Genomic DNA, 13951 nt, shown 5'->3' with positions numbered 1-13951 from the left:
TATATTTAGATGCCAGACAAAAATATTCCTCTTTCCCCAGGACTTTGGCTGATTAAACTATCTATATGGCCTTTTAATTTGTGGGGGGATTATTGATTTATTTATTATGTTATGTATGTTTGTGTTTTTATACTGAAAACTGCCCATGATCCTTGGATGAAGGGCAGTACAGTATATAAATTTAATAAATGAACAAATAAACATATGGCACTCAATAGACACAATGGTCTGACTCGAGAGCAGGCAAGTTCCTGTGTTGCTGATTCAAACAGTCAGTCGCCCTGGAGTTTGTTCACAGATCCAGCTGTTCACAGATCCCCACAGGATCTCTGCATGTAACAAGGTGGCTGCACCTTTCCCTGACACCTCTACCTACCCAGTGCCCACGCGCATGCTTACTTTGGGGTCCCGATGCCTGCTTAAATAAGCCCAGGCTAACTGACTATGCCTGAACATTTGGGGCAACCCACACATTGCTGCGGTGTGTGTGTGGGGGGGGGGGCCGCTCGTGTTTCCGAAGGAGAGCCCTGCTGGATCACAGGTCAACCATCTCGCCCAGCACCCTGCTCCCCCAGCAGCCCGCCAGACGCCGCCGCCGCCGCGAACGAGTGCAGTTGCCCCAGTTGTTGAAGAGACCCGTGTGAGCTGAGTTTTAACTCGTCGCTAGTAATTGCCAGGAAACGGGGCGGCGGCGGCTTTTCAGTTACTCCAGCTCAATTGATGCGCAGAAGGCGGCGGCGGCGGAGGAGGAGGAGGGTGTGATCTGGTGGTGCAACCGTCGCTCCCGCGTCTCTCTGGGGCTTGTTGCTGGCCGGGCCTGCGTTGCCACAGGGCTGGACAGGGCGACACAAAGCCTTTGGCTCCAGCCCTGCGAGAGGGAGAGCAGCGAGCGAGCGAGCGAGCGAGTGCGCGCCTGGCACGGGCTGCGCTTGTGGCTGGCACCGCGAGGAGGGGAGCCGGAGCGCAGCGGGTTAACGGCGCCGCTCCAGCCCCAGCTTCTGCCTCTGGGGAAGGGAAGCAGCAGCAGAAGAAGGGAAGGGGGCGGCGCCTCGCCCGGCACACCGCGCCGCATCTGCCGGGCGCATCTTGCGGACAAGCTGGCCCTGCTGCGCCCCGGCCCGCACCGCCGGCATGAGCGCGCCGGGGAAGGCGCGCCGCGAGCGGGGCAGCCTGGCCGAGTACGAGACGCAGGTGAAAGGTAAGGCTGGCGGCGGCGGGGGGGGGGGGGATCCTGGGGAGGCGGCGGCCGAGGGAGGTGCGCGGGCTGCGGGGGGGGGGGAGCCGGGGGCGCGGGCGAGGCTGCGCGGGGAGAAGGGGGCAGCCGGCGACGCCTGCGGGCCGGACAAGGGGCATCGCTGCGCGGGGAGGGCCGGGGGTGGGGCTGCGGACGCAAGGGCAGGCCAGGGGTGGGGAGGGCATTGTGTGCCAGGGGAGGCATTGCTGGCCAGGGGTGGGCAGCTGTCGGGTGGCCGCTGCGCCAACGCAGCGCCGAGGGGCGGGCGTCGGGAGCAGCCAGCCGGACATCTGCCTGCAGGTGCAAGTGGCGGCGGCATCGCGCTCTCCTGGCCCCCCTGGGCCTGGCTCGGGGGCCGGGGGACCAGGGCGACGTTGCTCATCCGTCCTCAGCTGCGTGACCGACCTCCAGCCGGCCAGGGGCCTCCCCACCGCCCACACGCCACCCCCTTCGGGGTGCTCCCGCCTCAAATACCAGCCGCGCTGGATTTCACTGCAGCTGCATTTATATGGCTGCGAGAGGAACGCTGTCTCTGTCTCTCTCTCCCCCCACCCAAACCTAGAGAAATGTGACCCAGATTTTGTAGACGGGAGAATATTGTTGCTGGTGGTGGCGAGGCGTGACTGCAAACTCGGGTTCTTAGCGGGAGAGACGTGGTCGCGGGGTTGGAGGCAGGAGGTGAGGATCTGAAGGTACAGAAAAAAGAAGACCGTGCGCCGTGCCCGCGTGCCGAACTGACAGGAAAAGGACCCGGGCGTCCTCTGCCTCCCTGTAACCTCCCTCGCCTGTAAAGCACTAATTTCCACTTCCCCTGTTAAGACACCCTTGCACAGCAAAGCTGTTGATTGTAACGCAACATCCCTTCTTGGGTTCCGGTCGTTCAACTTCCTCTAGGCTGGGTGAGTTGATCAGCCAGCAACGATTCTCTCTCTGCCCCAGCGCTCCTCTGCTGCTCACCTCCTCCTCCTCAGGATCACAGCACCATTCTGGACCTGCCTAGGCTCACTGCTATCTTACAACAAACCTCGACTGCCAACTCAAAGCCCTTCTGGGGCTCAAAATGTGACAAGCACAGGCACCAGCCATCCTGGCACCAAGGCAGTGCCCCTTGGCTGGGACCACTAGCAGGGCTGGTTCAAGGCATTTTGGGTATTGGAGCCAGGAAGGCCAAGTGGTCCCAGCACCACACGCAGCAGTTGGCGTGGGGCACAATTTGGTTGAGATGCTCTTGTCCTCCTGCATGTGCCCTGCGAAACGACAGTTCATCTTAATGGATATTTGCACAGTGCATTGGACCCTAGCTGGTCACATCTGGACATGCACAGCATATATTCCCAGAGTGGCTTAAAAACTAGTCCCTCTTCCCAGGGAGTGCTGGGAACTGCAGCTCTGTGAGGGGAAGAGCGGTCTCCTAACAACTCTCAGCAGCACCCGTAACAAACTGTAGTTCCCAGGACGTTTTGCAAGGGGAGAGGAGCCATGAGGGTCAAAATGCATGGTGCAGATGTGGCCTTGTCTCCCTTTCTGCCACTGGAAAATATACAAGGCGGAAGGCAGTGGTGGACCTGCGCTTCTGGGGCCCTGAAGCTTGAAGTGTCACCTTTGCAACCAGCAACAAGGTCCGGGGAACCACTGTTCTCTTCTTCAATGGGGTTGTTCCACGACAGGCCACCACACTTTACAATATCTGTGCTACTAACTCTCAAACTTTGGGATTGTTACAATATATACAACAACAAAAATTGATCAATTTTACTCAAATCAGTGAGCCACAAATGAGATCTACTAGACCCCAAAATTTTAAGCAAGGTGGACTAAAGTCACTTCTGGGGCCCTTCTGGGATTAGGGGCCCTGAAGCTTAAGCTTCATTAGTTCCATAACAGACTGAAGGAGCTGCTTTGTCTTATGGCAGCAGCCTCTACCTGCTACTAGGTCTAATTTCCTCTTTGAGTACCTCGCCAGACCTCTTGTTACCACCACTCCTATACCCCCAATGCTTTACAAAGCTGGGCACCATTCCCACGGTTGGTGTCTGCCCCACTCTGCCATTCTGCATCTTAGGTGAGCAAGAATGTTTCAAACTTCATACTGTAGTCAGGTGCTTTGAGCAAGAGCGAAGCTGAGGTTAAATATTCTGGAAAAACAAACCCCTCTCTCTCCTGCTAACAGAAACTGCCCTGCCATGAAGCAAAATGTGGCACAGCTGTGCAGGGCCGGCCCAGGATGGTTGCTGCCTGAGGCAGAGCAAGAAATGGCTTAGCCCCCACAACCCACAAGTCAAGCTGCATAGGACCCAGGTCCAGTTCAGTTATTTGGCACCTGAGGCAGAAAACCCCCCTCCCAGGCAGCAAAAACACAACGCTCAATAAATGAAAGAGCCAACAACTGCAAACCTTCCTTTCTGCCAGGCAAAGAAATAGTTCTGCTGCCGCCTCAGATATTATGTCAGGTTTTGACTATTTTGATTTGACAAACTCACAGGTGTTTACTAAGATGGTCACTTCAGGGGTCTGTCATCATGGAGAGGAACACCAAGGAGGGTGTGTGTGTGTGTGTGTGTGTGTGTGTGTGTGTGTGTGAGAGAGAGAGAGAGAGAGAGAGAGAGAGAGAGAGAGGGGCTGCCCTTTAGCTTCAGGAAGAGAAAAGGCTGAACCAGCCTGTTTTTAAATGCTGTGATCTAAATATCAGCTGAGGTGGAAGCTGGCAGGTGAACTTTGGTGGAGTTTATGCCCAACAGACATTATTATTATTTCCATACCCTGCCTGTCTGGGTGGCTTCCATAATAAAACCAAACATTAAAACAAAATGGTTGTTTATGGCGTATTTATTAAGATGAGTTATTTCTCATCCTTCTATTGCAATCACAATATTCAAAGTGGCTTACAACTTTATTTTATTCTTTTTAAAAATAAGATTACAAATTTCAAGCAGGGCAATCAGTGAAACCTCTCCCTCTCTTAATAATAAGCCATGTTTTTATGAATGAGAGAGCAAATACTTGTATTGTTTACCTGCGCTGATGCTGTGGGATACGGTGGGCTATAAATCTGACTGCAGGCCCTTGAACTTCTGACCTCTGCACTTGTCAGTGCAATCACACACCCCCTTTCCCCCTCCCCTCCTCCGCCACCACACTGGTACAGATGCCTCCAAGAGGGGCTCAAAGCGCCTTCCGATCTTGTCTTTGGTACCAAGCCTCCAGCACCTCCACCTCTACACCATGTTCTCATGCAAGTATTAAGCCATACACAGTGGGGGTTGCACCTAGATCCCCCTAATTCCTCTCTCTCTCCAGCCAACTCATTCCCCTTTCCCCATTTTCCCAACTGAGCTTTCTCTCTTCCCTCTTGCTCATTGGGTTGAGTTCAGCTTCCAAGTTGTCAGTTCTGATTTTTCAGAGGCTTTTGTGAAGAGGGTTGGGGGAAGGGCTGCGGACCATTTCTCCATCCCCTCGCTGCTTTGCCTTGGCTTCTGCTGATAAAACTGGCAAGCGAAGGGGTCTCTCTGTGCCCTTGCTTCCTTCTGCTAACCCAGCGGACTCCTAGCTGCCTTGGCCCTGCAGGGCTGCGAGCTTGAACTCTCGTGTCCTGAAGAGAGGATTGGGGGAAGTTCAGCCAACCCTCTTCCTTTTGTTCACTTTTGCCATTTTATTCTTGTTTTGCTGCTTCCTCTACTTCATGGCGGCCCCTTTTCTCTGTCCAGGCTATGAAATACACCATGGGAAGAACATAAATGGGAATTAAGTAAAATCAAAATTCTGCACAATGGCAACCCAAATCCTTCATCAACAAAAGCTGAATCATGTATATATAGCAGCTGGGATGGCTCAGTGGGTAGAGCATGAGACTCTTAATCTCAGGGTTTGAGTCCCACAGTGGGCAGAAGATTCCTGCATTGCAGAGGGTTGGACTAGATGACCCACATGGTCCCTTCCAACTCTACAATTCTATGATTCCATGTCTCCCAGATAGGTTGTGGAAATTGAGAAATTATGCAGTATTACTCTTGTACTGCTGAATCCTGCAGTTATATACTGTATATAAAAACATTTAATGTAAATCTACCCTTGTTTTGGTAATCATGTGGAAAAGTGAGAATGATGCATCTCACTTACTTCCTGACTCCTAGAAATACTATTCAGCCCACACTTTCAGGCACAACTTCACATTTGCAAGGATTAGAAATTTGCTTTAAAAAAGCAGCAGGTCAGATTCCCAGGAAGCTTAATTGCCCCCTGATACCACAATCTGCATTGTTCCTGCTCTCATGCAGAATTGCATCACTTACCCAGTCCCTTTTACAGCACAAACTCTACTCTGTCCAGGTGTGGGCACAGGTGTATGAATATGGCTGTCCAGAACCAAGGGGAGCCATGTTTTGTAAAGGAACAACTTCCTATGCAGATGAAGCCTTAGGCTGCTATCTCACTGAGATGATGTCAGCAAAACTTACTTGCCCACAAAAGTTTTTACTAGCCTGTTTGATCTCATATACCTGGTTAGCCATCTGCGTCTGAAGTGGGGTATGTCTTCTAAACTATGAAAGCTTCTCTGCCAAGTCACCTGGAGCTAATTCTTACAAGCTGCAGGCAACTAGTAACATGGTTATTTACAAGCCTGCTGCCTCTGAGTAAAGCAGTCTATTTCTCAGACCAGGCTTCTCCCACCCACCCTCCAGATATTTTGGACTACAATTCCCATCAGCCCCAGTCAGCAAAGCCAACAATCTGGGCTGATGGGATTTGTGGTCAAAAACACGTACAGGGCACCAGGGTGGGGAAGCTGCCTTGGACAAAATTTCCAAGGCCTGTACTGCACCCAGCTTGGATGATCAGCAATTTGCCCATTATCGAGCATGGCTGGAGCACCTGCAAACCCTTTGTGTGAGATGCCTGCTGCCTAACACTTGATGAATCAAACCAGTCATAGCTGTACTGTTTGTCTCAGAGCATCACTTCTTAGGCCCTGCAGTCTTTCAATACAGTGGTACCTCGGGTTACATACGCTTCAGGTTACAGACGCCGCTAACCCAGAAATAGTACCTGGGGTTAAGAACTTTGCTTCAGGATGAGAACAGAAATCGTGCAGCGGCAGCAGGAGGCCCAATTAGCTAAAGTGGTGCTTCAGCAGGTTAAGAACAGTTTCAGGTTAAGAACAGACCTCCATAACAAATTAAGTACTTAACCCGAGGTACCACTGTATTAACTTTCTGCAAGCATGGTGGTTCTTGAGTCTGTTTGCAGCCGGTGATCAATGCCAAAGTACAAACCACATGCAAGCTGTGACATTTTTTGAGTGGTGCACACTTGCCTGTATAAATTGAACCATTTCTGTTCCCAATGAATACAAATGGCCATGGAGAAATGATTGGGTTCCCTTTTGCATACATTTTAATGCCATGATTTATATGCATGTGTGGCTTTCCTATTTGTGTTTTAATGTCTGGATACTGTACATGGGAGTTGCTCTCGGCTGAGCCAGTACAGTAGCGTTATGCATGTTCATAGACCTTGGTGGATATATGTATATGCTCAAAGCTATGATTTTTGCTTGGCTTTGCATTTCTGGATACACCAGTGCTGCTACAGCTGTTTTATATGTGTTTATCACACATTTTTGTCTTTCTGTTTGCTGTTGTTTGGTTGGCGTTTATGGTTCCTCCTTTGTATGTGTCAAGTTTGAGTGTGTGGATCAGCATTTAATGTCCTGCCAGGTATTCTAGAAGGCAGTGACTGTCTGACCTGTTGCTAGGTGGCTCTTTTAAAAAATACTTGGTGTGTGGAAAATGCAAATACAATGATTGGGGTTCCCTATCTCCTTTTGTAGGTACTGTATACGTTAATTGTTCTTTTGAAACTCCCACCCCCCGAATTAGCTTTCCATATGATGCTTTTACGAAGGTGGTTCTGCCATGAGGTTAGTGAGGTTTTTGTGAGAGAATTTGCCTGAAACAAAGCAGTAAGTCGCACACAGAGAGATGCGCGTCATGATGCATATAGTTGATATAGTTTGGTCTGTAGAAGCATATTTTTTAGACCAATGCAAAGTAAGCATGAGGTGTTCCCAAGCTGTCCATACGCTCAGATAAGCCATCAGAGCCTTGGAAAGGATCAGGCACAATGAAATCGTGTATGGGAGGGTTACAACATCATCTATAAAACCGAGGAGTGTGTACACAGAAGTCAGAAAGCTTGAATAAGTATACAGGTTTTAAAGAGCTGTTTAAATGCCACTACTGTCTCTGCTTCTTGAATTACCTGAAGGAGGGCATTCCAGAGGGTGGTAGCTACCACTTTTATCCCAACAAAGGCCCATTTTTTAAAATAAAAAACTTGTGTGGGTTTTTCTGTCAGTTTAATGAAATTTATTAGAGATATATCAAATATACCAATACAGAGCAGTTCTATACAGTACATCAACTACACCTGGGGTGGACAAGAGATTTGCTCCTCTGGCTACACTGGTGGAACAACTGTCATATCCTATCTTCCCTCTGCCCGGGGAGCGGCAGAATCAGAAAACATGAAAGCCGTGTAAAAATGGCAGATCTGGTTCTCAGCATCCTTGGAAACATGACCATAGCCCACCAATCAGGGAATGTGCTGGAGATGATGCCCCTGTGTCACCCATATGTGGAGGGAGCCAATTCATTCAATACTGGGACAGTGAGAGTTTCTTCCCCTTGTAAATAGCAGGCATAGTGTTGGGTTGGGCAGCTCCAGTCAGGACTGTGGCAAGGGCCCCTCCCCATGTTGTGGTCCTGATTCTGCCCCCCCCCAGGGTGTAGGTAATTTTAGATTCTAGACATAATGCTGAATTAGATGGTAATGTATATTACTTCACTGACTTAAAATGGGTAAGCCAGCTCTGCTGTGTTTAGGGGGCTGTTCTGCTCAGTGGGGCCCTGGATGTCTGTCTTCAGTCCTGTCCTGATGGCACCAAACTGCCCCCCACAATGTGCTATTAGTTAAAGTATTATGAACTACATAATGCCCAATGGTCCCATTTTATGCAGGACATCCCAGATTGACAGAAGCCTCCCCAGCCTCTGATCCCAATCCCAGGTGTCCCATTTTGGCCAGAGCACAGGACCACAAGATGGGCTTTTTTCTGTCCCACCCTGTGGCATGAGTCAGTTGGCCCACACCAGAGTGTGGAAGAAAATAAGGGAAGCAATACCTACCTTGGCCCCGGGCATTACTGCTCTTCCTCCTCCTTCCATCACAGCAATTCCGGAAGCTGATTTCTGGAAGCATGTCTGTGGCGCTGGCAGAGGAGGTGGAGGACATGGAGAAAGGTACAGTGGAGGAGGGTGGGTGAGCGGTGAAAGCAAGCAAGGGAGGCAACAAGTAGGTGAGTGATGGAGGGGTCGAGAGGGTGGCGAGGTGCCTCGATTTGCCCTCAATGGCAAACTATAGTCATGACTAATGTCATGCTTAGTCTGATCTTAGTTTAACACAGTGGTGTCTAATTTCTTGCCTGCAAGGAACCCATTCCTTGCCTGCCAAGGAATCTCATTGTGTTGAAAAGATTTTTTTCAGACAAGTTCAATGGTGCATTTTCAGATCACGAAGGGACCTGAAGTTTTGTGGCCTCACATGGGCACAGAATGCTCAGGGCTCTTTCCCCCTGTGTCCATGTGCTGCAGAGAAATTACTAGTGCTAAAGGCATGCAAGGTTGTCCATCATTACTGGTCCATCATTACTGCTCCTTCCCCTGCTCTTCTGGGATTAATATGAACCAGGGATCAGCCCCTGAACATGTATGAAATAAGTATATGCATATGTAGGTATAAGTATGTTCAGAATGCATTTTCCTGGTCACTAAGTAACATAAAATCCCTGCATATGAACTTGGAATTATGAGAATAGGACTCTTAATTGGTGACATCAACCTGGTAATTAATTGTTGCCTCGTTTTCTATTCTCTCCCCTCCCCCACAAAAAAAGTTTGCCTTCTCTTTAATCCTTCTGCTGGCAAAAGTTTTAAAACTAGTAGTAACATTTCATTGTTTATATTGATGCTATCTCTAAAAATGTAGGTGCCGTCAAGAGAGCAAACATTGTTTTGAAGACGCAAATCGTTAGGAGCTGAACGTGTTTGCAGCTGACTTTCTTTGCACATCATCACTGGGTGTAGTAGCGGAAAGGTTTTGGTGTATGTTTAGCTTAAATTTGCCAACATACACTGAGGTGTTAGAGAACTTTCCTATCTGGTCTGTTTCATTATTTAACTTTCCAACCAAGCTGGCACTTTGGGTAGAGTTAGGAAAGTGAGGGTATGAATATGTGCCTCTGTTTGGAGAGTTGAGTGCCGATGTGAGCGTGGGCGAGAGAGGGAGAATATGAGTGTGAAAGCATGCACACATGTCCTCAGGCCAAATAGAACTGGCAGGGTTCCTCACCTGCACATCTAGGGATATATGCTTCCTCATGTGAGGTGTGAGCTCTCTTGCCTGGACCTTTCCCCAACCTTGGCTTTTGTACGTGTTCATTTGAGCAAGGAGGTGAACTTCGGATCTGTTCCAGGCCTAAGTCATTAGGAGTCACTCATATCAGATTTTATGCAGATGAGAAGCAAATCTCGTTTGCTCTGTTACACTCGGCAGGCAGGTGCAGCAAACCATGGTGTTTCTATCTTAATCTGAGACGTGATTTTCTAAAAATATGTATGTTACGTTCATCAATACATGTTTAATAGTTTCATAGCAACCTAAACAAAACTTGGTGCTAAAATTATAATCATAGTAAAAATATATAGGGTTGCCATATTTTGAAGAGCAAAAAAGAGGCCACAATTGCCAGCTTCTACTTAATCCATAATTCAGTTACGCATATACAGCTTAGAACTGCTTATAATCAGATTCTAAACACATTGGTCACAATTCGGCATCTCAGAATCAGAACAGGGCTCCGGAATGAGCTATTACATATTATTATTATTATTTATATCCTGCCTTTATCTTAGTCCAGGTCTCCAAGCAGCTTACACAGATAAAACAGCACAAGCTAAAATAAAGCTCATGCCATAATTAAAGTGTTAGTCTTCAAGATGCTGTAAAATCATAATCACCCACATGTCATTAATATAATTGTTACAAACAGTGAATAATTGTTTTATTAATCGCATGTGGGTAATTTTGATTTTTGAGAGTGAAATAAATATGAAAAATCATGTTTAAATTTATTAAATTGTAATGATTTTCAGCTCAAAATTACTGTTAACAAATTACAATACAGTGGTACCTCGGGTTACATATGCTTCAGGTTACATACGCTTCAGATTACAGACTCCGCTAACCCAGATATAGTACCTCGGGTTAAGAACTTTGCTTCTGGATGAGAAATCGTGCAGCGGTGGCGGGAGGCCCCATTAGCTAAAGTGGTGCTTCAGGTTAAGAACAGTTTCAGGTTAAGAACAGACCTCCAGAACAAATTAAGTTCTTAACCTGAGGTACCACTGTAATGTGATTTTGTGAAATTACGGTGTTTATTGGAGCCTCAATTTAATTAGATTGAAATCACCTTCATAAAACAAGTTATTTGTAACTTTTCTTATTTAATTCTAATACTAAATCTGTGGTTCTAATTTAAATAGCTATCAATAGCAATAGATAACAATATGGGGGAGGCTTACAAAATGTGGTTCACACTGGGCACAATTATGTTTACTTACAGCATGATTTCCTATTCACTTTCCAAACTGCAATAAATCTGATTCCTTTGGAAAGTTATGCTAGAGTAACAGAGTGCTTTGATCCATTTTAACTGTGAAAGCGTAAAGTTCCAGGAGGCTTGAATCCATTCCACAAACCAGCGGCAGTCTGGATGTGCCCAAAGAGCGTTTGAGGACCCTGTATCCTAGAGCAGTTCAGATGCTGATAGCTTTGCTCCTCTCTTTCAGAAATGCGCTGGCAGATGGGGGAGCAAGTCCGAGGTCTGGACTCCCAGGCTGAGAGTCGGCAGCAGTTGCTCCAAGATGTGGCCGACTTCTTGCGCCGGAAGGCGGAGGTGGAGCAAGAGTATTCCCGGGGACTGGAGAAGCTGTCAGAACGCTTCTCGGCTAAGATTCGTGGTTCCAAGGAACACCAGAACTTCAGGTGGAGACGGGTATATGCTGGCAGAGGAGGCCCCAGGACAATGATGGTGGGGGAATTGCAGAGGTGGTTGGGGGGCAGGAGCTGAGGACAGGACTACTGGAATACTAAGTTCTAAGAACTGTAGTTATTATAACCTTCCTCTGAAAAGACATGAGGCATTCTTCACTGACAACACATCAAGGAATGCCTGAATTAGCCTTTGTCTGAGTGATTGTTTTATCATTTTAAAATGTGTTCTTTAAACTATTGCTGGTGGGGGTAAGTAATGGAGGAAGATACTGGCAAATGCGCAACTTATTTTCACTTCAGTTTCTTAAGCTAATTGTATAGGTGTTCCAGCTTAGGTCTTAATATTTGGGTTCTTAAACAAGGTGACACTTTTTGTCAGTTTCTCAACCTTCTATAAGTCTCACCCCTCAGGCTCCTCTAGCAGTGTAACAGGCCCAGGAGGTCATCACATCCCTTCCAAGTGGTTTGGGATTTTCCTCTTTCTAGAAGACCTCTAGCCCTCTTACTGAATGGAGACCCAAGTAGAGTGTTCCCTCATACCTTTTCTTCTCCTGTCCCCAATTCAGCTTCCTAGTTTTTGTCTTGTCTGTATACTCCACTCATTGTCTTTCGATCTTCCTTCTCTGGATATAGATGTTTTCCTCAGAGTGGATCTTACGCACACAGTTCAGGAGCTAAACTCCTAACCAGTTGAATGCCAAGAACGGCATCTCTCCATTCTTTTCTGGGACTCTGCCCCACACCCCCCCCCCAGCTAGCTGTACCTGCAGCCAACCAGAGAGAGGCTCCAGACAGCATTTTGGTGGAATTCTGAGGCATTGCATCACCAAACTCTGGTCTGGCTGAGTTTCCCGTCACATCATCATATGAAACACCATTTCTGTTCCACTGCAGTTCAGTTTCTGCAAAAACCTACAATATTCTTCTCACTGCAGAATTAACGGACATAATTAATTACATAAATTACACAAATTATGTAAATTACATTGTTATGTTATTCTACCCCGTTTGTTACAATGCAAAAGAAATGCAGTGCAAATGGGGGTGGGGTGGGATAATGTAATCAATTACAAATCATTTGCACACTGGAGGCAACAACAGCATTTCTGTTTTTGTTGGAATTCCCTGACATCCTTATTTTTTATATAGCCATATTTACAACAAAGAACCAAAAGATCACATTTATCATGATATTTCCAGGTTACCCCATTACTGTGCTGATGCATAATTGGTCCCATGCCACCACAGCAACATCATCCCCACCCTTTGAGAGAGAACTCGGATCATGCATAGTTAACAAGCAGCTCCTGCAGAGCAGACGGGCAAATCTTTTCACTCTAGTGAGGCAACAGAAAGTGGAACAGGAACTCAGCGTTTGGCATTCTGTGAAAAGTTATACTTGTTAACTTCACATGGTATATGGTGGGAGTGAGACGAATTACACTATAAACATATATTAGTTTTACACTTGTTAGACCACTATGGCTGCCACCAGTGAATCCTGGAAATTGTAGTTTAGGAAGGGTGCTGATAATTCTGTTACTGATTTGCAAGTGCCCTGGATTTTGGGACTGACAGCCAAACCAGTTTTTAGCCTGTGGTGTAGGTATGTCTGAGGAGCAGCTGTCACCAGTGAATTGTGTGACATTGTGTGTGCCTCTCCTTATCAGACTTGGAACTTGAACTACAAGTTCATAAGGCACAGCAAAGCTGTAGGATACATGGCTGGCCATAAACTGCACTTCCAACAATTGATACATGACCTGTGCTTTCTTTTTGAAGAGCAGGGCAGGCTTGATTTGAGACTAGGCAAGCAAGGGGGCATTCCTTTGAGTAGGCTGAGCACAGTGTGTCTGTTCACACTGGCACAGTCACCTCTGCATCTTCAGAAACAGCTCACTGTCAGAGCTATCCCCAGGTGCCTCCCCTAAGGAGGAAGGCTCTAGTCTTTATCGACCGTGAGTGGTGCCAGAGACAGGGCCAAAGCCTTGCAAGGTAATGCTTGGGGTATCTGATGGCACTGGGGAGGGCTGTTGTTCTGGCAATACACTTGGTTCTTCCCTCAGGTCTACACCACTGGGACCCTCTTCAGGGTCCAAGTCCTCCTATGAGTTTTGACCATGGCCTCCTAGCCTGTTGGGCTCCTTCCAGGATCAGAGACCTCCAGCTCCTCCTACACTTCCTCCTCATTGACCAGTCCATCAGGATGTTTGCATGAAGCTCAAGAGTGAAATGTATGCTCGGGGGTGAATCAAGTAGTGATCAATGGTGACAAAATGAATAGTGATAATCCATTAAAAATATTATTGGAAATACCCTGCTAGGACAACAGGAGACCATTATGTAACTTACAGTTTACAACGTGTCGTCACTGCACATGAAAGCAGCTATTTATTTAAAACATTTGTATCCAATAAGGCTTTCATAAATATTTTAAAAGCAAAAGACCATGCAAAGACAATCAAAGGGTGGATGGGCCTGTCAATCTGGGAGGGTAGCCCATCTAGGAGAAGGAAAACGCTGATCATAAACCTCTACTGCCTTGCAGGATATCTTTGGGAGAAGAAAAGGCTAAGGAGTAAACGCTACACAAATCTGGAGTAGAGG

At 47.3% G+C, this 13951-nt stretch overlaps 1 protein-coding gene across 5 annotated transcripts in view; it reads left to right on the top strand.

Annotated features, from left to right (window-relative positions):
- Positions 1–733: 733 nt before the first annotated feature.
- Positions 734–13951, top strand: part of ARHGAP4 (Rho GTPase activating protein 4) — a 42133-nt gene continuing 28915 nt past the window's right edge. For 3 of the 5 annotated variants that reach the window (XM_028711895.2, XM_028711896.2, XM_028711894.2), the window contains exons 1-2: positions 735–1198; positions 11140–11335. In XM_028711895.2, the coding sequence (XP_028567728.2) occupies positions 1132–1198; positions 11140–11335 (263 nt within the window). In that variant the 5' untranslated portion in view covers positions 735–1131. Of the gene's footprint in view, positions 1199–11139; positions 11346–13951 lie in introns of all 5 variants that reach the window. The other 2 variants (XR_003704303.2, XM_028711897.2) reach the window with 2 other exon arrangements.

This window comes from Podarcis muralis, chromosome 17, assembly GCF_964188315.1.
Source record: "Podarcis muralis chromosome 17, rPodMur119.hap1.1, whole genome shotgun sequence".
In the NCBI taxonomy this organism is placed as follows: Eukaryota; Metazoa; Chordata; class Lepidosauria; order Squamata; family Lacertidae; genus Podarcis; species Podarcis muralis.
The sequence above is the reverse complement of the archived record's forward strand: the minus strand, read 5'-3'. Positions and strand labels throughout refer to the sequence as shown.